General features: G+C 50.5%; 11 protein-coding genes across 11 annotated transcripts; 5 read left to right on the top strand and 6 right to left on the bottom strand.

The window, feature by feature from the left end:
- Positions 1-240: 240 nt before the first annotated feature.
- BDV14DRAFT_194882 (Zn(II)2Cys6 transcription factor) lies at positions 241-3,127 on the bottom strand (the record flags this gene model as incomplete). The annotated part of the gene is made up of 9 exons (XM_073772048.1): positions 241-1,006; positions 1,081-1,553; positions 1,606-1,794; positions 1,844-1,858; positions 1,916-2,181; positions 2,237-2,467; positions 2,524-2,539; positions 2,587-2,765; positions 3,064-3,127. 9 exons carry the CDS (start codon positions 3,125-3,127, stop codon positions 241-243), a joined length of 2,199 nt encoding a protein of 732 aa, XP_073634067.1.
- A 372-nt stretch (positions 3,128-3,499) lies between these two features.
- On the top strand, positions 3,500-8,502 carry BDV14DRAFT_206710 (ABC-2 type transporter-domain-containing protein; the record flags this gene model as incomplete). Its single annotated transcript, XM_073774963.1, has 12 exons — positions 3,500-3,540; positions 3,610-4,035; positions 4,087-4,169; positions 4,214-4,665; positions 4,732-5,075; positions 5,122-5,365; positions 5,411-6,006; positions 6,063-6,423; positions 6,473-7,405; positions 7,453-7,919; positions 7,973-8,299; positions 8,357-8,502. The coding sequence occupies 12 exons, from the start codon at positions 3,500-3,502 to the stop codon at positions 8,442-8,444; spliced, it is 4,362 nt and encodes a 1,453-aa protein (XP_073634066.1). The 3' UTR covers positions 8,445-8,502.
- A 632-nt stretch (positions 8,503-9,134) lies between these two features.
- BDV14DRAFT_194880 (class I adenylate-forming enzyme family protein) lies at positions 9,135-11,037 on the top strand (the record flags this gene model as incomplete). Its single annotated transcript, XM_073772047.1, has 5 exons — positions 9,135-9,465; positions 9,525-10,282; positions 10,351-10,448; positions 10,504-10,622; positions 10,682-11,037. The coding sequence occupies 5 exons, from the start codon at positions 9,135-9,137 to the stop codon at positions 11,035-11,037; spliced, it is 1,662 nt and encodes a 553-aa protein (XP_073634065.1).
- Positions 11,038-11,421: 384 nt separating this feature from the next.
- BDV14DRAFT_194879 (uncharacterized protein) lies at positions 11,422-11,895 on the top strand (the record flags this gene model as incomplete). Its single annotated transcript, XM_073772046.1, has 3 exons — positions 11,422-11,499; positions 11,586-11,794; positions 11,883-11,895. 3 exons carry the CDS (start codon positions 11,422-11,424, stop codon positions 11,893-11,895), a joined length of 300 nt encoding a protein of 99 aa, XP_073634064.1.
- An 84-nt stretch (positions 11,896-11,979) lies between these two features.
- gpi16 (GPI-anchor transamidase subunit GPI16) lies at positions 11,980-14,112 on the bottom strand. The gene is made up of 3 exons (XM_073777248.1): positions 13,603-14,112; positions 13,162-13,553; positions 11,980-13,114 (listed from the first exon to the last, which is right to left on the bottom strand). The coding sequence occupies exons 1-3, from the start codon at positions 13,944-13,946 to the stop codon at positions 12,081-12,083; spliced, it is 1,770 nt and encodes a 589-aa protein (XP_073634063.1). The 5' UTR covers positions 13,947-14,112; the 3' UTR covers positions 11,980-12,080.
- Positions 14,113-14,295: 183 nt separating this feature from the next.
- BDV14DRAFT_6640 (LUC7 domain-containing protein) lies at positions 14,296-15,491 on the top strand. The gene is made up of 3 exons (XM_073777250.1): positions 14,296-14,398; positions 14,467-14,795; positions 14,866-15,491. Exons 1-3 carry the CDS (start codon positions 14,356-14,358, stop codon positions 15,337-15,339), a joined length of 846 nt encoding a protein of 281 aa, XP_073634062.1. The 5' UTR covers positions 14,296-14,355; the 3' UTR covers positions 15,340-15,491.
- Position 15,492: 1 nt separating this feature from the next.
- Positions 15,493-15,902, bottom strand: BDV14DRAFT_6641 (uncharacterized protein). Its single transcript, XM_073777251.1, has one exon. The coding sequence runs from the start codon at positions 15,804-15,806 to the stop codon at positions 15,588-15,590; it is 219 nt and encodes a 72-aa protein (XP_073634061.1). The 5' UTR covers positions 15,807-15,902; the 3' UTR covers positions 15,493-15,587.
- Positions 15,902-18,902, bottom strand: BDV14DRAFT_6634 (putative PHD finger domain protein). Its single transcript, XM_073777249.1, has 3 exons — positions 18,815-18,902; positions 18,032-18,693; positions 15,902-17,977 (listed from the first exon to the last, which is right to left on the bottom strand). Exons 1-3 carry the CDS (start codon positions 18,819-18,821, stop codon positions 15,998-16,000), a joined length of 2,649 nt encoding a protein of 882 aa, XP_073634060.1. The 5' UTR covers positions 18,822-18,902; the 3' UTR covers positions 15,902-15,997.
- A 290-nt stretch (positions 18,903-19,192) lies between these two features.
- On the bottom strand, positions 19,193-20,992 carry BDV14DRAFT_162619 (3-methyl-2-oxobutanoate hydroxymethyltransferase ECM31). Its single transcript, XM_073766914.1, has 2 exons — positions 20,320-20,992; positions 19,193-20,259 (listed from the first exon to the last, which is right to left on the bottom strand). The coding sequence occupies exons 1-2, from the start codon at positions 20,749-20,751 to the stop codon at positions 19,636-19,638; spliced, it is 1,056 nt and encodes a 351-aa protein (XP_073634059.1). The 5' UTR covers positions 20,752-20,992; the 3' UTR covers positions 19,193-19,635.
- A 61-nt stretch (positions 20,993-21,053) lies between these two features.
- BDV14DRAFT_206708 (putative aldo-keto reductase (AKR13)) lies at positions 21,054-22,558 on the bottom strand (the record flags this gene model as incomplete). Its single annotated transcript, XM_073774962.1, has 4 exons — positions 21,054-21,955; positions 22,018-22,087; positions 22,136-22,320; positions 22,377-22,558. 4 exons carry the CDS (start codon positions 22,556-22,558, stop codon positions 21,364-21,366), a joined length of 1,029 nt encoding a protein of 342 aa, XP_073634058.1. The 3' UTR covers positions 21,054-21,363.
- A 532-nt stretch (positions 22,559-23,090) lies between these two features.
- On the top strand, positions 23,091-25,234 carry BDV14DRAFT_6575 (Zn(II)2Cys6 transcription factor). The gene is made up of 2 exons (XM_073777237.1): positions 23,091-23,351; positions 23,416-25,234. Exons 1-2 carry the CDS (start codon positions 23,266-23,268, stop codon positions 25,187-25,189), a joined length of 1,860 nt encoding a protein of 619 aa, XP_073634057.1. The 5' UTR covers positions 23,091-23,265; the 3' UTR covers positions 25,190-25,234.
- The last annotated feature ends 708 nt before the right edge of the window (positions 25,235-25,942 follow it).

Here is a 25,942-nt window from a genome sequence, read left to right as displayed (position 1 = left end):
TATACAATATCCATGTTTACTGTCCTTTCATACAGATTGGATACTCACCCCATTGTTACGGCGGTTATGGTTATGATTGATGCATGCACGATGGCTTTTTGGCTTTGCTGATTCCCCAAAAATATATATAGCTCTTGATAGCTATTAGAAACTTCCAGTTATTGATACATTCACATCATCCACCTCCCTCCATACTGCGGCCTTCCGACTCAAATACATATCAACATCGCCGTTGATGTATCAGAACTCAAACCCAATCACCGGATACGAAGGATCAAATAGCGCCATTAGGTCCACGCCTAGAAACCCCAACGGATCTTCCACGTCGGCGTTCATGGCATCAACTTGAGAAAAGTCCATCTGGTCTTGGTCTCCGGTCGGAAAATCAGCGACGAGTGTCCCCGAATCACTATCAATTCTGGGATACGGGTGGCTAGAGATGTCTTCTAATTGGGCGAAAGGTACCCCTGTGCTCGTGTTCGTGCTCGCGCTCTGGACAGGTATAGGAGGACCAGAAGGCTCTGTTATATCGTCTCTTCTTGACACCAGTATCGTTGTCGGCGAAGACGGCGTCATGGGATGTTCTTGTTCTCGCTGCTGGTCTTGTGGAAATGTTAGAGTGGCCTTGGCCCAGACTGGAGCTTGTGCTGCCTGTGCATGATAAGCATGCTCCGCATCCCTGCTCGGGAATGTTGTTGGAGCTTGATAAAGGGGCGTTGACGTAGACGGTCCAGATGGTGCAGCAAAGCCAGTAGTGGTGGTAGTAGCAGTAGTAGTAGTACTAGCAGCATGCCGCAAATCATAAATGTACTGTCTTGCCAGATGCGCGAAGGCTGATATCAAACTTCCGGGAAGAACGCCCTTACTGGCATATTCGATTCGACTAAAGTGGCCGCTTGCAATGTCTAGTAAAGCCAGGTTGAGGCTTGTTTCAGGGTGCGTTGGGTTCTGGACTATTAGGTCGAACAGGATTATGAGGGCTGAGAGCGGGGTAAGGGCTAGGATGCTGGTTTGAAGAAGTAGGTAAGTCATCAGATATAGGTAGGTCAAGTTATTCTTGCTAGAGGGTGTCAGACATACGCAATTGGCGTCGACGGCGAAATCTCAATCCAGCTCGTCAGCTCAAGCACACCGCGGGCAGTCTGCATAAGTTCTGTCTTGAGATTATCCTGTTGCTCCGGGTCAAGTCTATCAATGCCGCAGTGGGCAAGTGTCCATAGGAGAGCTAGATTGGCGTAGTAGTAATAATAGCTGATTCGAAGGGCCATCTGCACGGCATGCGGCTCCGGTAGCATCTGCGCGCGTAGCTGTTGACCTGGGCGAAAGCGTGGTGGTATTGAGGCTCGCCACTGATCGAGTTCGAGGCGCAGCGAGTTGATGGTTGAGTAGTAGGCGCTCCATGGTCTTGGGACAGAGGTGATTGTTAACAGGCGGCTGTGGATCTTGGAGGTTATGCGGGCGTATGTGAGGACGCTGAGGAACCAGTCGTAGTCGCCAAAAGCCCAGATATCTGTGCTGGGGAGGGGACAGCTGATATGGGCATCTTGTAAGGTCTGGTAGACAGTATAATTAGATGCGTACGATGCCTTGGGGGAGCATACGTACAGGTACTTTTCCTGTTACGAAGCACGATGTCTTCTCCATGCAATATAGAACCCAGAAGGTGCGTGTTGATGAGCTGTCAGGCGACGAAGACGTAAGACGGTTGATGCCAATATTTTGAGCCATTATAGCTGCTTCTGCAATCAAAACAGACTGGAAGCCGAATCCAGATAGTGATTGACAGAAAACTGCCTGTTGAAAGTTTTTAGAAGAGGTCTCATAGTTTGGGATATCAAAATACCAATGTCATCAATGCCTTGAGTATACAGTCAGTTAAACTGGCCAGTATTCTGAAGAGGAAGCTTCTGCTCACCTGTATAGTGGTCAATGATCCTTTGGAGAATGTAATGTCCTTGGCTAAGGCCATCGACTGTTCAAAGTATACCCACGACCTGCCGGACCTGGCCTCATAGCTGCCGCCTTCTTGGTATTGGCAACCAACTGCAAGCACTGCATAATAAAGACATGACCAGGTCTTATCGGCGGCAACATCATCAAGGCAAGTTGATGCAAGTGCTCGCTTCTTGAATTCTTGACGCGGGAGAAATGGGTAGAACGGGTGGACCAATTCAAAGTAAGCTATGTATGGTAGTATTTTAGCGCCAGATATTGGATGTCATAGGAGAAAACGTACACTGAATGTAGTCTCTCGCTGAGGAAGATGTAGAGGGTTCACGATCAGCGGTAGCGTCATTAGATGGACATTGATCGAGCCTATGGCCAAGTGGAGGTCCGGATATCTTCAGCTTCGCGGAAATTACGCCACGCATAGACTCCAGCAAATGTTCTAGCCTGTTATTTCCGAGGCGATGGCAAATAGCGTGGACTCTCTTTGCGGGAAAGAATGATATGTTCGGACTTGGCCCTACGGTCGGGATCAGTGTGAGAAGGGCTGATGTCCGAAGTTCCGATGAGACATACCGAGGAGTGTGGTCAACTAAGTCCCGAATCAGCCGCTGATATCATCAGGAAGAGGGAACTTACCTGGTCGTGGCCGCTGGTTGGTTTGTAAGTTTCATTTGACGTGCCTTGCTCGAGAAGATAGTCGATATACAGCTCCGGTGAGCCTTCAGTACCTCCGCTCGGGGGGAAGGAGCGCGCCCCAGAGCCGGGATACTGCTCAGCTCGCTTGACAGGGGGCGATGGTGACGTTGATTGAAGTGCTGACGTTGAAGTATTGTTAGAATGTGCTTCGGGGCCTCAGAGGAGAACCGGAGGATAAGTGGGGATGGGTATAGCAAACCAAGCTCATCAGGATTATTACGTCTTCTGCGGCGTCTTTGATAGCTGAAGGCGCAGGAAAGACCTCGGGACTGTAGACAAGGAATCAAGTTGTCAGTCGAATAGTGAATACATGTTAGTAGGGGCAACTTCACCTGGCAGTATTCGCAGCTTGATCCAACATGAGACACTATAGCAATCAACAACTATAGCGATCATGCTGGTATGCGTCATACTCACTGCACTTGATCTTCTTGGCGCGACAACGGTCGCAGGACTTGTTGACCAGGCCCTTCTTTTCCATGATTGTCGCAGCTTGTGTCTCGGTCCGGAGTGGAAGAAAGGAGAGGGGGATATTCGGAGGTTGATAACTTGATATACTACGCCGTACGACTTTCGGCCTTTAAGTGGAGACAAAAACAGAAATTGAATGGATCAAAATGCCTGCAATTCTCCACTTAATTTCCGTGCCGAGCCGCTATGCATTGTATATCCGGCCGAAATATCAAGCGTGTTGTTTGTCGATACTTATAGGGCTGTCTGTCGTCAGCGGCAAAAGAAAATCATCAGACGCCTTTCGAGAGCTCAGCATTGTCATAAATTGTCTTTACCATCCCAGTGTCCTTGCGGTTCTTCTCATCATTGAACAAGGTCGGTATTCGATTGCAATACAAGCATGGCGAAAGACCCAGAGAAGAAAGAGGATGGTGATCTACCGTCAGATTCAACAACCTCAAGTGTGACTGCAGGAAATGTTGACCATAAGCCTGAAAGTCTCTTGTCGAGACAAATATCGCCCGAGGGGCAGGAGCGAATCTCACATCTCGCTCGAACATTGACCACCCAATCCGTCCCACGTTCGCACGACCAGCAGGCGCTTCCCAATCCGTTTACTGAACACACCAGCCCGGCCCTCGATCCATTGTCCGACAAGTTCAACGCCGCCGAGTGGGCTAAAGTGTTTCTGCGACTGACCGAAGACCCTGACAAGTATCCGAAACGCACTGTTGGTGTTTCGTACCAGAACCTCAATGTATTCGGACGTGGAAGCCCGGTGGCTTATCAGAAGAACTTCTTAAGCTTTATCACTCAGCCTCTGGATCTAGCATTGAGTCTGGTGGATCGAAAACAAAAGACTATCCGTATATTGAAAGAGCACGATGGGCTTCTGCGGAGCGGAGAGCTGCTGCTCGTCTTAGGGCGACCTGGAAGGTTGTTATCATCCTTCTACTTCTGTTTTAACTACTAATTCGTTATTTACAGCGGTGTTTCAACGCTCTTAAAGACAGTCGCTGGTGAAACTAAAGGGCTATACCTCGACAGCTCGTCGGAATTCAACTACAAAGGTATGAAATGGACCAAAACTAGGGCTCCTCATTGACCCCATTAGGAATTCACGTGAAAGAGATGCATCGCGAATTCCGCAGCGACGCCATCTACCAGCCCGAAACAGAGGTCCATTTTCCTCACTTGACTGTTGGACAAACCTTGCAGTTTGCAGCCCTAGCCAAAACTCCTCAGAATCGACTTCCCGGGGTATCGCGCGAGGTGCATGCAACCCACCTTCGCGATGTAGCCATGGCAATCTTTGGCATATCACACACTGTCAATACAAAGGTGGGCAATGACTTCGTGCGAGGGGTCAGCGGTGGCGAGCGCAAGCGGGTCAGTATTGCAGAGGTTGCCCTGGCTCAGAGCTCTCTTCAATGTTGGGATAACAGCACGAGAGGTCTTGATAGTGCAACGGCCGTTGAGTTCATCCGCACAATCCGCCTTTCCGTTGACATTATGGAGTCTGCAGCTATTGTTTCGCTGTACCAAGCACCGCAGCAGGCATACGATGTGCGTATATTCCACCTATCGCCGTGAAATTTGTTGGAATGCCAAATTATGCTGACCTGGCCATAGCTGTGCGACAAAGTCACTGTGCTATACGAGGGTCGGCAAATCTACTTTGGCCCTGTCAATCAAGCGAAAGATTACTTTGTCGATATGGGATACCACTGTCCGGATAGACAGACGACGCCGGACTTTCTGACTTCATTGACGAGCCCATCCGAGCGGCAAGTACGATCTGGTTTTGAAGCATTTGTTCCTCGAACGGCAGACGAGTTTGCTGCTCGGTGGCAGCAGAGCAAACAGAGAAAGCACCTGCTTCAGGATATTGCATCGTTCGGAGAACAGTATCCGGTTGGAGGCCCTTCTGTGGAAGAATTTCGCACCGCAAGACAGACTGAAAAATCATCTCTCATGTAAGTCACCTCGCGCAAGCTTAGGGCTTAGTTCTGACCTCGACAGGACGTCCAAGTCGCCGTACACCATATCCGTTCCTCAACAAGTGGCACTGTGCGTTCGAAGGGGATTTCAACGCATTATGGGTGAGATGGCATTCTCTCTCGTCACGGTTTTCGGTATGGTGTTGATATCGCTCATTCTGGGAAGCGTCTTCTACGACCTGCCCAACAATACTGCGAGTTTGAACAACCGGTGCATATTGCTCTTTTTTGCTCTTCTATTCAATGCTTTGAACAGCTCATTAGAGGTTGGACAGACCAATTCCTAAATGAACATCTGCTAAACATGCTAGATCCTCGCTCTGTACGCTCAACGACCCATTGTCGAAAAGCACAAAGCATACGCATTCTATCATCCCCTCTCAGAGGCCTTGGCTTCAATGATATGTGACCTTCCCTCGAAGGTTCTCAGCACTCTGACATTAAACATTCCGTTATATTTTATGTCTAATCTGCACCAAGACGCTGGTCACTTTTTTATCTATCTCCTCTTTGGGTTCTTCTCTACACTAACAATGTCCTCGATATTTCGCACAGTCGCTCAATGCACTCGAACAATTGCGCAGGCCTTGACGCCAGTTGCCTTGTTCGTTATTGCTCTTATTGTTTATACAGGGTTCGTGCTTCCAATACGAAACATGCAGGGATGGCTCCGCTGGATCAACTACATTAACCCTCTGGCTTATTCCTACGAGGCCCTGGTCGCGAATGAATTCCACGGACGCCAGTTTCCTTGCACAAGCATGGTTCCTAGCGGGCCAGGATATGAGAATATTACGCTCAACGAAAGCACCTGTTCAGTCGCTGGGGCTTCTCCAGGAAGCAGCGAAGTGAGCGGCGACATGTATGTTGCAGCTAGCTATGAGTATGAGTATGCCAATGTGTGGAGGCAAGTATCAGATGGTTTCTATCTGAACTACGCAGTCATACTAACTTATTGAACAGAAACTTTGGCATTCTGATCGCTTACATTGTCTTCTTCACTGCGACATACATACTCTGTGCAGAGTATCTAACCACCAATAAATCACGTGGAGAGGTACTTCTCTTCCAGCGAGCCCAGAAGCGACAAATGGATATGGACCAAATGACCGATGAAGAAGCTTCTATTGAGACCCGACACCCTGACGGAACAATCGCGCATGCTCCAAACAGAGAAGATCAAAAGACGATCAACATCCACAAGCAAAACGGGGTGCTGCATTGGAGAGATGTATGTTATCAGGTCATGGTCAAAGGACAGTCGAGGATTATCTCTGATCACATTGACGGCTGGGTACGACCAGGAACCCTCACCGCGCTCATGGTACGTTTGTCCATCAGATTTATGATCCTGAGGTACTGATGTAAGGCAGGGAGCCACAGGAGCGGGAAAGACAACACTGCTCGATTTGCTAGCTAATAGAGTGACTACGGGGGTTGTTACTGGGCACGTCTGTGTTAACGGACGCCCTCGCGATGCATCCTTTCAGCGACAGGTGGGCTACGTGCAGCAGCAGGATTTGCATCTCGAGACAACTACTGTACGCGAGGCTCTACAATTTAGCGCACGTCTTCGGCAGCCAGCGCACGTATCTATCAAGGATAAGCTGGAGTATGTTGAAGAGATCATTTCCCTGCTTGAGATGGAGAAGTATGCAGGTGCAGTGGTTGGCGTGCCTGGTGAGGGCCTGAATGTTGAGCAGAGAAAGAGACTCACGATTGGCGTTGAGCTCGCTGCAAAGCCTGATCTCTTGATATTTCTTGACGAGCCAACTTCTGGCCTTGATAGCCAGACAGCCTGGTCGATCTCTACACTGATAAGAAAACTAGCAAACCATGGGCAGGCTATCCTCTGCACTATACATCAGCCATCTGGCTTGCTCTTTCAGCAATTTGATCGCTTACTCCTTCTGGCCAAGGGTGGCCGCACGGTCTACTTTGGCGATATTGGGGAGAATTCAAGGACAATGGTGAACTACTTCGAACGATATGGCGCAGAGTCCTGCCCGGCAGATGCGAATCCTGCCGAATGGATGCTCCATGTAATTAGGACAGCGCCGGGAAGTTCGGCCATCCGTGACTGGGCAGATACTTGGAAATCGAGTCCTGAATATACCCAAGTTCGTCAGGAGCTTGATCGGCTCGAAGCCTCTGGCAAAGACTTAAACGGCGACACAACACTCTCTCATCAGCAGTATGCTGCACCATTCCATATCCAACTGTGGTTCTGCACGAAGCGAGTGTTTGAACAGTACTGGCGTACTCCATCTTATCTGTACAGCAAGTTGGTTCTCTGCTTTGGCACAGTAAGCCCTTCTTACCTTCTTTAATTCCTAAGCTAACTTGCTGCCAGGCACTCTTTATTGGACTCTCTTTCCTACAGACTGACATATCGGTGCAAGGCCTTCAACACCAAATGTTCGCCATATTCATGTTATTGGTCATATTTGCCTTCCTCGCCTACCAGACGATGCCCAACTTCATTATGCAGCGTGATCTCTATGAAGCTCGAGAGCGACCTTCGAAAGTCTACTCCTGGGCGGCCTTTATGCTTGCCAACATGGCTGTTGACATACCTTGGAACAGTCTGGCTGCTATAATCATTTACCTCCCATTCTACTACCTCATCGGCATGGACAAGAACGGCCAACTGCTCGACAATTCACTGACGGAGAGAAGCTGGCTTATGGTTCTCCTTCTCTGGGCGTTCATGGTCCACTGTGCGACATTCACGATTATGGTAGTTGCCAGCGCCATAACGGCAGAGGTTGGGGCTATTGTTTCTCTGATTATGTATACGATGTGTCTGATATTCTGCGGGTAAGTCATCATCTCTATCTCAGAACATAAGCCCTAATGCTAATCAATCTCAGGGTCATGTCCCCGCCAACGGCCCTCCCAGGATTCTGGATCTTCATGTACCGCGTCTCCCCCCTAACCTATCTAGTCGGCGGCATGCTCTCCGCAGGCCTCGCCAGAACCCCAGTGACATGCTCAGACATTGAGATTGTTTTCATCCAGCCGTCAAACGGATCAACTTGCAGCGAGTACCTCTCCCCCTACATGCAGGTTGCGGGAGGCGAGGTGTATAATCCCTCTGCCATCGAGAACTGCCAGTACTGTCAGATGGCCTCGTCTGATACGTTTTTGGCGTCTGTTGCCGTGGATTATCATAACCGCTGGAGGGACTTTGGGCTTATGTGGGTTTATATTGTTTTTAATGTTGGGGCTGCGTTGGGGCTTTATTGGGTGGGGAGGGTTCCTAAGCAGTGGAGTTTGAAGGCATTCTTGAAGATGGGCCTAAGCACACCACTTGCAACTGTTAAAGCGAAGTTGGGGAAGTAAGAGGAGAGAGAAGATCAGGTCGCCAGTTATTCCCCTATTGTGAAGTTTTGATGTCGAGACTGTGTACTTGGATATCAATTGTACTGTTAGGCAGGGGTCATAGACTAGGCACCCATAATCATGCCTTCTATAATATAATGTCCGAAGATTAGACAGTCTTTGGTAGTACAATGGTTAGAAAAGTTCATGATTAAATCCAGTCGCTTGAATCCTTCCACAGAACCCTACTTAATCACTATACACTATGAGGATGACCTATCCCGTACACCGCACGGCACCCTATCTATCTTCCCATAACCAGCAGAACCAAAATCCACAATCCGCATACCCTTGGGCACGTCGTCAGGCACCCAATATACCCTGTCCAGTCCAAGAAGGCTAGACTTTCCTCCAGCTAGATCAAATCAGTTGACCAACGATCTGCGTGGCTGCAGATCGACCCTCGATCCAACCAAGATTTGATGATGAACTTGTGGGTCTCTGATCTCATCTGAGGTACTGATGAGCATCACAACGCATCTTGCGGACTCGTTTGAAGAAAGTATCGACAGGTCGAAGTTATTATTACTATTGTTTACTGACGTAAGATGCCCTAGTTGCGTTTATAAGGGGGCGGAACCATGGACGCTCCCTGGCGCATCTACAACCATAACCTGACAATCCTACTCTACCTATCACACCTACTACACAATGGCAAACGAACAACTTGTCTCTATTCTAGACGAGGACGGAGGTTTTCCTCACGACTCAATCTTCACATCCCTACTTCCTCTGGCTCGCGAGGTCAAAAGGGTTATCGTTCATGACCCGGATTTAGGTCTTGAGGCGACATACGACCAGCTGATCACAGATATACTCCACGTTCGAAATCAGCTGAAGAAGCAACTATCATCTCAACTTGATGAAAGGGGACATATACTGAAGGATGACTATCACATCGGTGTTTTGGCACCCTCGAACTATGAGTTTGCTGTTGCGGCGTTTGCGATACTGGCGCTGGGAGGGTCGGTTGTTGCGTTGCGTATGTTCTTTCCTTTGGACATAGTATACATCTTGGAATGGCTACTGATACAAATACAGCAATTGGCCTTCCGCCAGATGTTATACTGGAGTATCTAAAGTCATCTCCCGTGAAGCTCATTCTCTACGGCAAAGTCTGCCGCGATGAAGCGGACAAAATCCAAGATTTCGCAAACGACGACAAGAACCAGATTTCCTCCGTTTCAACAACACCGATCCCAATTCAAAACTCTTGTCCACCGCATGAGGAACTCTGGAATCCCATCCAAACAGACCAAACCATCTCAATCCCCGCCACAAGACCAGCAATAGTCTGGTTCTCGTCTGGCTCAACAGGCATACCAAAAGGCATAATGCACAGCCGCGCCTTCTTCCACAATAAACCACGTGCAGCAGAAGACGAAGCACTCCTTGTGCATAGACCCGCAAGCTGGGTGCTTGGTTCATCGCCCATATTCAGCGCTATACTCACCGGCGCAAGAGCGGAGATAATCAATCCCGACGCCACCGGCGCTGAGTTCTGGGAGAGAATAAAGCAACGACGGGTAACGGATATCAAAAGCAGTGTTATGATATACGAGAAGATGGCAAGGCATTGGGAGAGTGATTTATCGAAACTCCCCGAGGACCAAAAGGAGGAATTTGTGAAGGGTGCGAAACATATCCGGTACTGTTATATCGGAGGGAGTATGCCGCCCCCTTGGCTTGTGAATTTTTGGAAGGAGGAGATGCGGATTCCGTTGGATGTTGGGTATGGGACTACGGAGGCGGGGTTTGCGGTTATGACTGTTAGGCATACGGATGGTGTTGATTATGAGGTTTGTTGCTTCCTATGTATTGGTGGTTGTGCTGGTGCTGGGCTTGAAGCTGATACTTGTGGTTATAGAGATGCATGGGGAGACAGCTTTCGCCGGATATACCCCTTAAGCTTTCTGAGGGGGATCACGGAGAGTTGCTTGTTGGTGGTATTACGACGTTTCTTGGGTATGCCTCTCCCCTCAATATTCTTATCGAAATTACAGTGGCTGATTAACTGCAGGTATTTAAACGGCACCGGCCCCTCCGCCCTCCTCGACGAAGAAGGATACCAGAAGACCGGCGACCTCGTGCACAAGATTGGCGAGTATTATATTTTCGATGGTCGTGCTTCTGTTGATTGTACGTTCAACCCCTGCCATATTCTCTAATATCTGAAACTGGAATTAATGGCACGGTAGTCATAAAAACAAATGCCGAACCAGTCCCCGTGCAAAAGCTCGAGCAGGCTCTCTCACAACTGTCTAACGTCGAGACCGCCCTTGTTATACCAGTCCCTGACAAGGTCATCGGTCGCCGCGTAGGTGTGATCGGTCGATCTAAAGGAGATGAGCCTATGACGCTGAATGGTCTGAGAGAAGGATTGAAGGAGTTGGTACCGGAGTATATGCTCCCCACTGCATTTCGGGAACTTGGTGAGGAGGATGAATTACCTGTTAATCATGCCGGGAAAGTAGCAAAGATGGAGGTTATGGAGAGGTATTTCCCTTTCAAGGAGGGGGAGGGTTTACCGGGGGCTGTACAGGTGTGTGATTAGAATGCAGGTGGGGTTTATATACTTCTAATTACATATACATAAACAACAACAATAGTAGAATCGAGTCAGACAACTCCACCATCGCCAACTTAAATCCTCCTACCTTACAAGGATAATTACCAAGAGTATAATCATAACTTTCTATTTTCAGTGACTTAACAGTATGTGGAGGACAGTGGTGGTACCTGGGCCGTCCATGACATCATCGCATCAGAACGACATCATCGACCCAGAAAGACGTATAACGCTCTATAAATACACCCTTAACCTTCGTTCTTCCTTACATACCTACCTACCTATCTTTGCGACCAATACTCTCTATACTCAACCTTCACGATCTCTGTCTAGAATCATCCAACCACCACCAAACCACCTCTATCCAAAATGTCCACAACAGAAAACCAAACTTCCAACGCCCCCGCCGCAACCCAAGGCGGAAACCAAGGCCTCGGGCACGTCGATGTACGCCTCCGTTTCCCTTCACCTTCTCATACCTCCTATCCTCCTCCCTCTTTCCCGGCCCCCCTTCCTCAACTAACAGTATCTAGACCGGCGCCCCCGCAGACACAATCTACGGCTTCCACAGCCTCAGCGAACAAAAGAATGCCGCGGAAGACAAGTACAAGAACCGCGCTATTGCATCTGCTGGAGGAGAGCCGCTAGACGGCGATAAGGGAGATGCGAGCTTTATGAATCGGAAGCCGGGGGGTGGTGAGACGTTGCCGCTTTGGGAACAGGCGAAGGGGGTTTTTGGGGGGTATGTATATTTTTTTTTTTTTTTCGTTTTCTTATCCTTCTGTGTGGAAGGGTTGGTTGAGGGGTATAGTGCTAATGGGATCATATAGGAAATCTGAGTAATGAAGACCACTTCGTGAGCGACTTTGACTGAGGATTAGCGATGCGATGGATTACATGGACGAATTTCATACCTACTTGTTTTACTCGTTACTTGTTTTGCTACAGTGCTTAGGTACTCAATGAATAACGAAGCTATGTTTTCTTCATTCGTTTCCATAAAAGTAGGCAAAAATCATATTATATATTTACTCCGTCTTATCACTCTTCCCCCGAACCTTATCCCGAAGCGCAACAATCCACCCACCAACCTTCCCCTTGAACGTCTGCGCCCTCAACGCAGCAGCCTCCTCAACCGTAACAAATCTCCGAACAAGAAGATTAAATATACTGCCGAACGCAAGCGCAATCACCGTGCTCGTCAGAATAATGACGTTATACGGCATACTAAAGTCTGGCGTTGGGAGCGGGAGGAGAAGGCTTGTGGTGCGGATGTAGATTGGTCGTCCGTGTGATGGATCGGAGACCTTTATGACTGCAGGAGCAACGTTGAACCCGCGATTCGCGTCGGGTGGGTACTCTGTGTACCGCAGGATGGCCTTTTCGAAATCGTAGGTGAGGGTTACTGTTGATGCTGGGGGAACGGAGAGGGCGAGTTCGAGTTGGGTTCCGCGCTCGCGGTCGATGCCGGGGCGGTAGAAGGTATCTTTTACCAACTCGGACACGGGAACTTGTTTCCGCAGGCCGTCCTGGCTGGTGATTGTTGCTTGGAGGGTGTGGATGAATGGCCTCAGGAACCAGGGAAGGGTCTCGAAGTAGATGAAGTCGACTGCTTTTTCGGGCGAGGGGTTGTCGAAGATGATGCGCATACCGCCGCGCTCTTGGCCGTGGCCGACGATTGTTCGTTCGGCGTGGAGGACTGGCTCTTCCAGCGGGACGTTGGTGTTAGTGACTGTCATTGCCTGTTCTGGGAGGTCTAGGTCGAAGGGTTCAGATGGCGGTGGGGTGTAGCAGCGAGTGTACTGATCGACAAATCTTGATCCTATTGACTCTGGCGAGGAACGGATTTCCTGGATAGGTGATGTGCGCAGGCAGACGGTGTCTTTGTTGAGATCATCGGTTAGAGGACAAGCACCGCTGATTGTGCGCCCGAAGATTTCTGAGATGCTCCAGGGTTTCCCGCTTGACTTTTCTAGTGGGTAGCAGGTATCCTTCGAATGGTAGGGCTTGGAAGTATCACAGTCAAGCTTGTCAGCAGGAACAGGTCGGGGAATAGGGTTTCCTATACAATGTTAGTTAGCTTCCGCGAAGATGGGTATTGAGACTAACCCCTCGGACGCTTCGACCGCTCGATATCTAAGACAATGTCCACTGTCTGGTCAATCTGCACCAAGCATTCTCCAGACTCCGGACAGACAGGACGAACGTCAATCGCCATACTCTGCCACGCAGCATCAAACAACTTGTGCCCGTCAAGTAGACTAGCAACTCCCGCCTTTCCCTTGCATGGCAGGAGCTTCAAGAACGGCGTTAGATTCTCTGTGCAGACAACCTCTCCGGGCAGTGTTCCGTGAAGCAAATGCAGGTTCGCCGATGGAAGGTCTCCAGCCGGCTCAAACGATGCAACCGGACGGGTGGTTCTTGTTGAGTCAATGAAGTTCAACGACGCACAGAACAAGCCGGACAATGATTGCGTCAAGGTAATCCACTTCGAGAAATCTCTAAAGCCAAGTCAGCCCCAACTCGCATCCATTGTACTGTCAGACATACGTCTCATCATCATCTGCCCCAATCCAAGCCCACAATTCAACACCGGTACCGCCCTCCTTAGCCCCATCCCAAGGCCGTGACCCCCAGCTCTCAGAGTCCCATCGTCCCGTTGTAAAGCGAAGGTGAAGTTCCTTTGTATTCGCGTGCTGGAGGATCTGACCGAGCGCGCGAGGGAAATAGCTAAAGTGCTGTTGTTCGAATGCGGATTGTGTTGTATTGCTCTTAAAGTTGAATGAGGCGAGGAGGGATGAGGGGGGGAGCGGTTGTAGGAGGAGGTTCTCGTCGTAGTCTGATGCCGCCGACAGCGCGGCGAAAACGAGCGCAAGGAGGAGTAAGATCTTCATCACGTCATGCTTGCCGTAAAGGCTTGCGAAGCTCGAATGTTGTTGTTTCAGGGGCTAGAAGCCATGTACAAGGTTGAGTTGACACCGTGGGCGTTGCGGAGAGCCAAGCGTAAGGGGAGTGGAGGTTGCCGTTCGACTTCGATTTCGTAGACGGAGGCCGGGTTCGGTAATTGGCACACTAACAATTGCCCACCAAAATTTGAGCAATTGTCCCAGTCGTCAACGAAGTTCTGGAGTTGAGAAAGTGGTTCGTAGAAGAGGCTCAAGCTGGACCCCCAAAAACGAACGACTAAGCGCGATCCGCGACTAGCGCCATCTCCGTTTCCGCCTCATTCAATCTCGATATCTCCTACACAGCTCAACAACCACCACTCCCCGAAGGCATTCCCAGCCCAAACACCGTAGCAGCATGGCCGCCGAACAAAGAAAGCTGCTCGAGCAGCTCATGGGAGGTAAGTGGCTCCCCAATCCCGCCTTTCCATCTCCGAGGCGCAAGCTAACAAACTTCTCTTTTATCTAGCCGACCAACTCGTCGGACTCGGCGCCCCCTCAAACCCTCAGCTCTCCATAACAGACTCTAAAGTCTGTCGCTCGTACCTCGTCGGAACATGTCCGCACGATCTCTTCACCAATACAAAGCAGGACCTTGGCCCCTGTCCCAAGGTGCACAGCGAAGGACTGAAAACAGAGTACGAGACGGCGTCCGCGGCGGAGAAGGCGAAATGGGGATTTGACTACGATTATATGCGCGATATGCAGAAGTATATTGATGACTGTGATCGCCGGATTGAGTCTGCGCAGCGAAGGCTGGAGAAGACGCCTGATGAGATTCGGCAGACGAATAATTTGGTATGCTACACACCCCAACCCAAAATCTCTACGCGCGGATAGTTCTAATGCTTGATTTCTGTGGCAACAGCTCAAACAAATCTCCGATCTCACCAAAACAATAAACACCGGCCTCCTCGAAGTCTCTGTCCTCGGCGAAACCGGCTCCGTCGCGCAAGCCCTCAACGAGCTGCACAAGATCCGCACAGCAAAGCACCAGAAGGAGCAATGCGAGCGCGAACTCAAGAACCTCCAGGATACGTCGGGCCCATCCGGCCACCAGAAACTGCAAGTCTGCGACGTTTGCGGCGCTTATCTCTCTCGACTCGATAATGACCGGCGCCTGGCAGACCACTTCTTCGGAAAGATGCACATGGGGTACTCGGATATGCGCAAGGGGTGGAAGAAGCTTAATGAGGAGCTGAAGGGGCGGCCGCCGCCTGTTAGGCATCATGATGATGAGGATGGGATGGGCGGTGGTGGTGGGTGGGGTGGACGTTCTGGAGGTGGACGGGGACCGAGGTATGGTGGTGGTGGATATAAGAAGCGTGGTGGACGGTGGTAAGCAAGCGCCCTTCAAACTATGTCTTCTCTTGTTGGTTGGCCGGCTTGGCCTGTCTTTTGTATGTATGGAGTGATTTGCATAGCGCAGGCGTTCTGTTCCTTTCTACTTTGCCTAGGATCTACTTAGGAGTGTAAATCTTTGGTAATAAAGTTATGAAATTGAAGACACGCAATAATACCTAGCAACTACTGAGCTTGAATAGGGGGATAGAAGAATGTGAACTGGTTGACCACAATGCCTTAGGCAAGCTAAGCTAAGCTAAGCTGTATAACAATACCCAGCCCATACATCAACCAAAAGCTCAATCGAGACAATGACATTCTCGAGAACAAGTTAAAAAACCCGCAATCCATCATATCATGAGATGAGTGAAACAAGATCAAGCAAACTGCAATAAGCAAACAGGAAGCAAATAACACCGAGCCCAGAGTAACCGATCCCATTCCGAGGGATATGAAAGATAACATAAAATCCAGAGAAATGAGATGAGAAGAACGATGAGAATGAGGATGAACAACATGAAGGCGATGAAGAAATGGAGACACGGAGAGTAGAAACAATCACATCGAGCAAGAGTACCTAATGTACAGCAAACGATCCGTAGGTTAGTTGAATATCCCAATTCCCATTTTCCCGTCAACAGATGGGATGATCCTGTCTACTGAGGCGGCTGCGCACTCTGCGGCGCATGCCCATTTCCATTCCCATTCGTCGTCGTGGCATTCACAAGCTCGTTCATGAGCAGCGAGTAGTCAGCCGCAGCCTGCGGTTGTCGGAGTAGGATCTCGCGAACGATATTCAGCTGCTGGGTCGTAGCATTCGGCGCAGACTGCAGGAGCTGTTGGATGGCGGGGCTATTCGCTTGTCCACCGAGGACTTGAATAGCGGCCGCGAGACCCGTGACGGGGGCTTGATTGGGAGCGGGCTGAGGAGCTTGAAAGGAGTTGGGTTGAGTCATGGTTGGCGGTTGTTGCTGGGCTTGTGCTTGAGGATGAGGTTGTTGGTTGTAAGGAATAGGTGCTTGAGCGCCGGCGGGGAAGGCAGGTGAGGGTGTCGGGGGGTACTGTTGGCCTGGAAGACTGGGTCTTGGTCCTGGCGTCGCAAAGTTTGCTTGTTGTGGCGTGCCGGCGACGGTTAGGGGACTTGCTGAGGCCGCGGGTTCTTGGCTGGAGTGGTGCGAGGGGGGTTGCACGGAGGGTGTATTCGATTCGCCTGTTTTGATAGCAAAGACGACGAGGAGGATGCGTTCGGAGGTGGTGTCCTCGAGACCGTTGTTCTCGAGGAGTTCGATGAACTCGGGCTTCTTCGTTGACCCGGCTTCGATGGGGATGAGGTAGGTGTCTTTGACGGCTGGGAGGGGGTGTTTGCCGACCACACCGTATCGCTGGCGCTGCTGGAAGTACTCGAAGAGCGAGTCGAAGCCGGCTTTGTCCTTCGGAGAGTCTGGGCTGGCGATGGAGATGACTGTTACGTCTGTTGACGAGCTGTACCGCAGACCGCACAGGTAGTCACTGGCGAGCTTGATGTCTATCCTTCCATCAACGTTCAGAAGTGACGGGACAAGCTGGCTCCAAGGGATCCTCAGGCTCAGGTCTGCTCCTCCGACGTGTTTGGCGTATGATGAGAATTCGGCAGAGATGGGCTTCATGGCGACCTTGCCGTGCCAAATGGACCCTTCCTCGTGGTTATCCTTTGGCGAGTAGGGTGGTGAGTCTGGCTCGTCGTCCTCCTTCAGCAGTTGATCGATCTCGGCGTCGGCTTGAACCTTGCCATGGGGAATTGGTTCGCGAATGTGTGTCTGCACCTCTGGGAAAACTTGTTCCTGACCGGTGCCAGGAGAATGGCTTCGAGGGGGAAAGTGTTCGTCGTGATTCTTTCGTTCACTTGGCGTGCCCTCCTGCGCATCGGCGGCCGTCTCTCCATCAGTCTCTGTCTGTTTGGGGCCTGCGGTTGTAGGGCTCTGTGCACCGGGGCTCCCATCGGTCTCAGCAAGCGAGCGACGTGGACCCGCCGAGAAGACAGGTTCGCTAGACACATTATGCTGGTCGTCCTCGACTACCTCCTCTCCCTTATGGGTGCGCCTAATCCGCGGCCCTTGCTCCTGGATAATAATGTGCTGCCTTTCAGCTTCCGCCTTGATCTCTGCGTCTTTCTGCTGCAGCTCCTCGCTTGCCATGTCTTGGGTGCTCATGCTAGAGAGAGCACCAGGAGATAAACTACCTACGAGCAGACGATCCCGTAGAGAAGGGTTCTTCTTTACGTTGAACAAAATCGTCCGCAGTTGTAATTTATAGTCTTCTGTGGGCTCCCCAGATCCTCCACAGTGTGTTTGATACAAAGCATCCTCGACCGAAAGTCCGAGCTGCTGACCAACATCCTCCCCGGACTTGTCCTTGGGTAGTTTGAATGACCCTCGAGCAAGCGCATCTGAAAGTTGATCTACAAAGACCTTTGCTAGAGCATTAGCAGCATTCCTCCTAGCCGGGATGGAAATGTCCTCGAAAGATTTCGGTTTCGTGGTCTCGACAGCAGCAACAGAGGGCTGGGCAGGTGGCTCATTCTTCACAGATGCCGGCTTGGCCTGAGGAGTAGCAGCTGCAGCGGGCGACGAAACCTTTTGCTGTTTGGATTTCGGACCCTAATTTAGGTTAGCAAGATACTCATAATAAAGCGTAGGGAATTGTAGACGTACTGATTCAGGTGTTGATACGTCTGGTTGTTCACTAAACTTCCGCTTCTGTGAGCTTGGCGCTTTCTCCTCGGGAGCATGACTGTCTTTCTCCGCGGCAGGTGTCGTGGTGGAGGCCGCCGGAGTCTCCGAAGGAGTCGCAGATGGTCGAGCAGCCGTCGTGCGGGCAGGTGTGCTAGCCTCAGCCTTAACCTCACTCGGTCTGCCTCGTTTCCCACCCTTCTTGCCCTTCTTGCGTTTAGCCTGCTTCAGCTCCTCGGCTTCTTTGCGCCTCCGTTCAGCAACTTCTTCCCAGGGCTTCTCGCCGCGCGCCATCTTTTCCAGCAGCTCCTTGTGGTCCTCCGGCTTACATAGCTCGCAATAGTACTCATCAGGCTCCTGGCCCTTCGGGAACGTCAAGCCCATGCAGTCATTGTGTTGCCATGCCAAACATTTGTCGCAGCAAATCATATCACGTTCGACATCTTCCTCCTCCTCATACTCGCCACAAATACATCGGATGATTTCTTCTTCTGGCTCGCTCGGGGCGGGGGTGGGTTCGGCGGAGGGTTTCGAGGCCTTATCTTTCGATTGCGCTTTCTTCGTCTTCTTCGCGGGCGTATCGTTGATCAATTCGAGGTTCTTGTGCTGGCCTTTGGTCGAGCGACCGGAGCGACGCGGTTCATCTGTGTGCTGGAGTTAGCTCTCGAGTCACAATGGGGCGGGTGGGTTGGAGCTCCTGTCGCGCAAACAACCCCTCGCGAGGTACTGGGCGCAGGAACTCTGTAGGCATTGTACTCAGCTTACCAGCCATTGTGAAGGTTGTATAGCGATTGAAAGTTTCTGATTGAGATTTCTACGGCGGGCGCGATAGGAACGGGATGTTTCTGAGATAGAGTTGCGCGCGCCACCCAGATCTTTGGTTCTTCTACGACGCGAGGCAATAAAGCATTTAGATCTGGCGATGCAAGTCGCAACTAAAGCACATACTCGGTGGCGACACGGTTTTGCGAAAGCAGCGCAGAGTCTTTATTGTCGCAGCGAGTGATGTGATGCGTGAAGGAGTGGAGGAGATTCGGCACGCGAGGAGTCGATTGGATTCGCATCCGTGGTCAGGCTGCCGCTGTCATGTGATATCACGTGAGTAAGCTTGTACTACGCCTTACGTAAGCGGCATTGCACCATCTGCAGGTGTGACGAGAGTTGCTTCCCCAATAACGCATCCTCTTTTGTTTGGTTTATTGCCTTCTACGAGCATGGCCAGGACCATCAGTCTTCTTCGCAAGTTGCAGTTCGTCGAACCTCGTCTCATCCTCACGGAACTTCGGAAGTATACGACCTTTTGTGTTTTCAACCGAGTCCGTGCGGAGTATGAGGGGTTCAACTGACTCAAGAAGTGAGGGATGACGCAGCACTCGGCATCGCGTAATGAATCAGCTTGATACCTATGTACATGGTATTTGGTCGTTTGTACGAGAGCTATTGCTCCCTTCGAATATACATCCACACAGGAGATGGGAAGCTTGCAGCTCAAAGTGTCACCAAAACGCAGATCGAAACGCGAACATTGCCAGACGCAAGGGAAAAATGTGCTAATCAAGGAAATAACAACGCTAATCGAACTCAGATCATTTCTTATCGGGTATCTCTTCAACGGCCTTCTGGAACTCGACTAGCTCCTCCTTCGGAATGGGGTAGGTGTGTTGTTCTGCGGGGTATGCCCGGCTCTTGACTTCCTCGCGGTACTGTTGAATGCCCTTGATAGCTTCGCCCCAGACATTCGCATACTGCTTGACGAACTTGGGCAAAAATCGTCCCGGTGGGAAGTTTCCAGTCATGTCAATCTGGACCAGGACCTGACCGGAGCAGCCATTTCCGGCCCCGATACCGATCGTGGGGACGCTGAGTTTCTGTGTGACAATACTTGCGATCTCGGGTGGGACAGCCTCGATGACCATCATGAATGCACCAGCTTCTTGCACTGCAAGGGCATCTTCCAGCAGTTTCAGGGCACCCGCTGTTGACTTTCCTTGAACTCGGAAGCCTCCAAGGGCGTTTTGGCGTTGCGGCGTAAGACCGATGTGCCCTACTACCGGAATGCCAGCAGTTGTGATCTTTTTAATGGCCGGGGCCATCTCCTTGCCTCCCTCGAGCTTGATGCCCTGCACGCGACCTTCTTTGACGATTCGAATTGCTGATTGCAGAGCTTGTTCGGGGGATACTTCGTATGATCCCATGGGCAAGTCGCTAACCTAATGTCAAGATAATGTCAGCACATTGAGCTATAACCAGGACTGACAGAAGCGACGAACTGTGAAAGACGTCTGAGCCGCTCGAGACACGCTTCGGCAGTGCACCAGCATATCCTCCAGTGTCACTTCGCTAGTATCTTGCATACCCAGAGCTACCATGGCCAGGCTGTCGCCGACAAGAATCATATCCATCCCGGCGACCTCAGCAACATGTGCGCTCGGAAAGTCGTGTGCGGTCAACATTGTGATGGGCTCGCCCTTCTTGTAGAGGTTTCGTAACGTTTGCATCGTGACTTTCTTTCTCGAGCTCACCGTGTTCGTCCCTAGGGGCGAATGGGAGCTGTGGCGAACGGCGCATCGCGATGGCGTCGGAGCTGTGATGTTGGTAGTCGAGAGCAAGGGATGTACTGTGGAAGAGGCCGCTGGAAGCCCTCGACACAGCAAGGACGGTACAAGCGGAAGCCGCCTGCTAATGGTTCTCAAAGTAGACATTTTCAAAAATATGTTTAAAAATATGTGCAAAGGAAACGCCTAAGGCGACATCCAACGAAGGAGCTCAAGCTAAGGTACTGAGCTATGGCGTCACCGAAACGGATCTAGACAAAGGACAAATGCGGAGAAAACTGCTTCACGATCTATGCACACAATTCTAAAAGAACGGTATAAGATGAGTTTGGTAGAATGCAAGATGGCTCCATATCAACAAGGGAAAGCTCTGCTGTCTATATAATCCAGCCGCGTGCTGGTGTATGCTGCGTAGACCAGAGCATCCAGACAGAAAATGAGTGGGGGGCGTTTTTTCTGCTCCCTTCTGCCGAGCTTCCCCCGCACGGCTGTCGTTCATTGGACATCAGTCTCACCGCCCTGTCAGTGTCGTCCGGAACCCCACTTCTTCCGGCCCGGGGCTGTTTTGGGCCGAGGCTTTGCTGAGTGGTGTCAGGTGACTTGGCCAGTGGTTGTTTCCGTTGTTGTTCTTCAGGCTGACTCTGCTTTTACCTCGTTCAATATTTACTGTCATTCTTGAAGTCAAGATGGATGTACCTCCATTTCATTCGTTCTCTAACAAATACTACTGCACTACTACAGCCACAGAAGTGTTTAAGATCAAACAACCTCCTTAGTCTCCCCGAAAACGTGGTCCTTGTACTGCTCTGGGACAATTCCACCACCTATCTCAACCGCGATACCAAAAGCCTTGATTTCTTCATTCTGCTCATCCGTAAGCAAGATACCGAGCGTCTGCCAGTTCTGCTCCAGGTACTTAATCTGCTTGGTTCCAGGAATAGGGAAGATGTCATCTCCCTGTTTCAAAAGCCAGGCAAGAGCGAGCTGAGACACGCTGCAGCCCTTCTTCTCGGCCAATTCCCTGAACTGAACCACAGCCTTGACATTCTTTTCGCGATTCTCTGGCAAGAAGCGAGGTATCATTTTCACGCGCATGTCCTTATCGTCTCCCACATCCTTCCCTTGGCTGAATGTGGACGTTAGCAGACCCCGTCCTAGCGGTGTAGCTGCAACGAGCGCGACTCCGAGCTCACGACAGGTTGCTAGAAGATCGGTGCCAGCAGGGCCTTCGATGGCGCGTGAAACGACCGAGTAGTCGGTCTGGACAGCGGAAACGAGCCCAATCTTGCATGCGCGACGAAGAGTAGTACCCGAGATCATGGACAGTCCGATGTGCTTAATCTTGCCCTCCCTTGAGAACCGATGTGTTAGTCTTCAGGCCGCATGGCATCTCGGGGCAGAGAGTGCACTTACTCTTTCAGTTCCACCAGGGCTCTCATGGTCTCTTCAATTGGAGTCTCTGGATTGGCTGTGTGCATATAATCTTGCCCATGGTCAGTACTGCTTTGTTTGTCCAGATGAAACTGCTCACATAGGTTAATGGAGTCTATCCCGAGGCGTTCGAGGCTCGCTGCACAAGCCTCCTTGCAGTGCGCAGCAGAACTATCGACTTGCAATCCATTGACGTATCCGAACTTGCTGGCTAGGAATATTTTGTCGCGCTTGCCGGTGCGCTTGAACCACTTGCCCAGTAGTTTCTCGTTGTCTCCGTAGAGACTGGCGAGGATGGTTAATTGAACAAAAACATCGACAATGGCAAGGGAAGTCCTTACTCGGAGGTATCCCAGAAGGTTGCTCCTAGCTCCAAGGCACGATCAAGGATAGCAAAGTTATGTTCTTCGTTGGGGGTTGTGCCGTAGGCGAGGTATGACAGTTCCATCAGACCGAAGCCTAGGGCAGGCACCAATGGGCCACCTTTACCCAGGGGATGAAGAGGAACTTTGGTCGCGGGCATGATTGCAGTAGAATTGTTTAGAGCTCGGCTGTGATACAATGGTATTGATTTTGTTGATATTCGTCAGGCAGAGCCGGTTGCAGACCTGAGGTGCCTTTATTGTACTTCCTGTCTCAGATTATTGGGACCGGGGTCTAAACAGGGGACACAACTCACACCCGGAGATATCAAACTATCTCCATATCCTCAATGCCTTTCTTCGTCACTATATCGACGTGGCTTCTAAAATTGAGCATGCTCATGCCTCAGTCCTAACGCGCTGGGCAATTTGTAGTAAGGCTGGGCGTCGGCCAATGAGACGCGAGAGTTTCCGAGCAGGCCAACCGCCACGACCCCATCCATCGCTCTTCCTCTAGGTACTAACTTCCTTCTCCCAACGTCTCTCCACCTCAGCGCTCAAGCCACATTCTCTATCCCCGAATCTCACCTCAGTGGTCTTCTTTCCTCAAATCATGGTCTTGTTCGTCCGACAGTGCCAATCTTTTGGCTTCTTCCTATCTTCAAAACTGACGAAGACGGCGGATCAAGACGGCTACCATTGAAGCCCAATTAAATCTCATCAAATCCGAGAATCGCCAGGGAGTGATATGAGGGATATTTTTGACCGTAGGCGGTCTTTCTCCCTATCCTAAATGCCGTCAATTGAGAGTCATTTGCTTCCCGAGGTCGCAATTATCAGGGCTACGCAGTAACTCGAAACCGCCAAAATGACAAAATCTGAAGTTGTTGGCAAACGGGGTGGACCAAAGCGGGCATCCAGAGCCAAAGTAAAGTCCGGATGTCGGACTTGCAAGTAAGTCATCTGCATTGGATCTGGCTCCTCAAATCAAGCCGCGCGTGCTCACCCCAGCGACCAGAATTCGAAAAGTCAAGTGCGATGAGGCCTTCCCAGTATGCACTAAATGTCGCTCTACCGGCCGGGTTTGCGATGGATACGGCATTTGGGGAGGTGGTGGCAATCAATACTGGCACCGTCAAGCGTCCGATAGTCCTCGAGATATAAGCGACTATCCCCCACTCGCCTGCATATCTACTCTCATTGCTAGTACCGATGAGCTGGAATCCTTTGACTGGTTCCGCGGTCGAACTATCATCAAGCTACCAGGATCGTATCAGTCCGAGTTCTGGACAAAAGTACTGTTGCAGGCCAGTAATAGCGAACAAGCTGTCTGGCATGCTGTCATGGCCCTGAGCTCCACGCATAGGGTAGGCTTCCTGGATCCCGAGTCTGATCCTGCCACCAAGCTTGAACAGAGTACGCTACGCCACTTGATCAAGGCTGCTCATCATCTGCATCCACATTTCTCTACTCAGGATGAGTCATCTCGTCGTGTGGTGTTGGTAGTTTGTCTTGTGTTCGTCGTGCTTGATCTGCTTCGCGGACACTTTGCCTCTGCGAAAGTCCATCTTCGCAACGGATTGCGCATCCTGACAGAGGCCGAGACCGCTCGCTATGCCAACAAAGGCAAGGCAGACGAGTTTCGGCACGCATCACCTGAGTCCATAGAAGACTTAGTAGCTGAGGCATTCTTCCGGCTCCATACTCAAGTAGAGCTTCTTCAGCACCAGTACAGACCACGTCCCTGCCTCCTGCCACCTCCCATCCAACCTCCGCTCCAGAATGGATACCCTAAAGCTTGCTCCTTTCTCTCATACACAGCTGCTTGGCGCCCGCTTGACCACCTCATGAACGAGACTTTCCACCTTTCATCACTTGCCCAGGGCTCTTTGGTTAAAACGAAGCAACGAGCAGAAGACCTTATCGCCTACCAAGCCCGTATAATTAGCGGCCTCAAAACCTGGCTACAGACATACAACGCCTCCCTCGCCTCCCTTCAGCTAGCACCAAATCCTATTGTCCACCAAGCAAAGGCCAAAGTTCACCGTCTAATCCTCAGCTACCACACTATGCTCAGGATCATGACAGAGACAAGCCTCCGCCCAGACAACGAATCGGTCTTCGATAATTACACCTCATACTATGAAAGGATAGTCGGCCTCCTCTCAGAAACATACAAACTAAGTGTCATCGATGCAGATTACCCTAAAGGCTCTGCCACCGCTGTTCCCCACGGCCAAACATCCCCATCTTTCCTCTATATTTGTCCAAAAGAGAATGACGGCCCAAGAAGCAGATGGATAGGCGGCTGCGACATGTCCCACACCATTATCGATATCGGCTGGATGATACCGCTCTTCTACGTGGCCGTCAAGTGCAGAGATCGCCGAATTCGGCGCACAGCAATCCAGCTATTAGAATCAACGAATCACAGAGAGGGCATCTGGGATGCGAAGATCACTGCTTGTGTTGCCAGAAAAGTCATGGAGGTTGAAGAGGGGGATTTCTTTGATGGACTTCCTCTGGTTGAGGTTGATGGTGTTGATTTTGGTGGTATAGGGGATGATAGCGAGTGGAAGGATGAGAACTCTGGACATTCGTCATCTTCATCAGCCTTTGCAGACCTAGACACCGAAATGGTGTTACCGGAGTCATGTCGCATCCGCGATCTGGAAGTATGTATGGAGGGGGATCCGCTGCAGAGAGTCGTCCTATTTGGATCATGGGAAGGGATGGAAGGGGGCAGAGTGTGCATTGGGGAATATGATGTCCGCGAGCAGCGATGGCTATAAAGTCAACATCTTCGTGAATCAAGTGTCGATTTCATCTTCTTAGAGAAGGGTGCAAGAATCCAAAGTAATTAGAATGCTCTTATATTCCACTCAAACAACCCAACTCATCAGACTCTCTACTTCCTCTAAAACTTCGCAGCCCGAATCCCTCTTCATCTCCGCATCGTTCACCAACTCTCTAGTGAACCAGATAACTCTCCGCAAACCATAACCTGCGACCACAAACAAGGTGCAAATAAAATCTACACCTGGGAATAATAGCATGACCACTCGCACAATCAGACTCAAAATGAAGAAGAGAAAAAGAGGAGGTATGTCTGATTTAAGACAGACAAAAACCCCATGCAGAACAGAAGTAAGAAGCAAAATGAGAATTTGAGAAATGCAAAAGGGAAGAATATGAAAAGAACCAATCAAGTGAACCTGACATTCCTTAATCTTAACCCTCCTGCCTACCTAATACCGATCGAAGTAGTCGGTCTAATCGAATCACCCACGGAAAAAAGTAAACCTCCACCCACCCATGAAGAAGTAACAAAGGAGAAGACAAAAGGAAATGGATAAAATGAGATTGAGGATGAACATCGCTCAAGTGAGAAGATGCAAATGCAAGATGATGTTTTGTGAGGATATGGGTTCCGAAGAAACGAAGCTGGAATCGATGGGGGAAGTAAAGACTCGCTCGGGTAATGGGGGAGTTCTGTTCACCTCCAAGTCGCAGCTTGTTCGCTTCTTGAAGCCCAAGGCCCACAT

The sequence above is a fragment of the Aspergillus stella-maris genome, assembly GCF_047715825.1.
Source record: "Aspergillus stella-maris strain CBS 113639 unplaced genomic scaffold BDV14scaffold_1, whole genome shotgun sequence".
In the NCBI taxonomy this organism is placed as follows: domain Eukaryota; kingdom Fungi; phylum Ascomycota; class Eurotiomycetes; order Eurotiales; family Aspergillaceae; genus Aspergillus; species Aspergillus stella-maris.
The sequence above is the reverse complement of the archived record's forward strand: the minus strand, read 5'-3'. Positions and strand labels throughout refer to the sequence as shown.

Coding starts and splice junctions, on each gene's coding strand:
- gpi16 (XM_073777248.1), bottom strand. CDS start 13,946: ATGAAGATCTTACTCCTCCTTGCGCTCGTTTTCGCCGCGCTGTCGGCG. Junction 13,554..13,602: donor GGGGCAGATGATGATGAGAC/GTATGTCTGACA, acceptor ACTTGGCTTTAG/AGATTTCTCGAAGTGGATTA. Junction 13,115..13,161: donor GCGGTCGAAGCGTCCGAGGG/GTTAGTCTCAAT, acceptor AACATTGTATAG/GAAACCCTATTCCCCGACCT.
- BDV14DRAFT_6640 (XM_073777250.1), top strand. CDS start 14,356: ATGGCCGCCGAACAAAGAAAGCTGCTCGAGCAGCTCATGGGAG. Junction 14,399..14,466: donor GCTCGAGCAGCTCATGGGAG/GTAAGTGGCTCC, acceptor TCTTTTATCTAG/CCGACCAACTCGTCGGACTC. Junction 14,796..14,865: donor TTCGGCAGACGAATAATTTG/GTATGCTACACA, acceptor CTGTGGCAACAG/CTCAAACAAATCTCCGATCT.
- BDV14DRAFT_6641 (XM_073777251.1), bottom strand. CDS start 15,806: ATGTTATCTTTCATATCCCTCGGAATGGGATCGGTTACTCTGGGCTCG.
- BDV14DRAFT_6634 (XM_073777249.1), bottom strand. Junction 17,978..18,031: donor ACGTATCAACACCTGAATCA/GTACGTCTACAA, acceptor AACCTAAATTAG/GGTCCGAAATCCAAACAGCA.
- BDV14DRAFT_162619 (XM_073766914.1), bottom strand. CDS start 20,751: ATGTCTACTTTGAGAACCATTAGCAGGCGGCTTCCGCTTGTACCGTCC. Junction 20,260..20,319: donor CGGCTCAGACGTCTTTCACA/GTTCGTCGCTTC, acceptor TCTTGACATTAG/GTTAGCGACTTGCCCATGGG.
- BDV14DRAFT_6575 (XM_073777237.1), top strand. CDS start 23,266: ATGACAAAATCTGAAGTTGTTGGCAAACGGGGTGGACCAAAGCGGGCA. Junction 23,352..23,415: donor TCCGGATGTCGGACTTGCAA/GTAAGTCATCTG, acceptor CCCAGCGACCAG/AATTCGAAAAGTCAAGTGCG.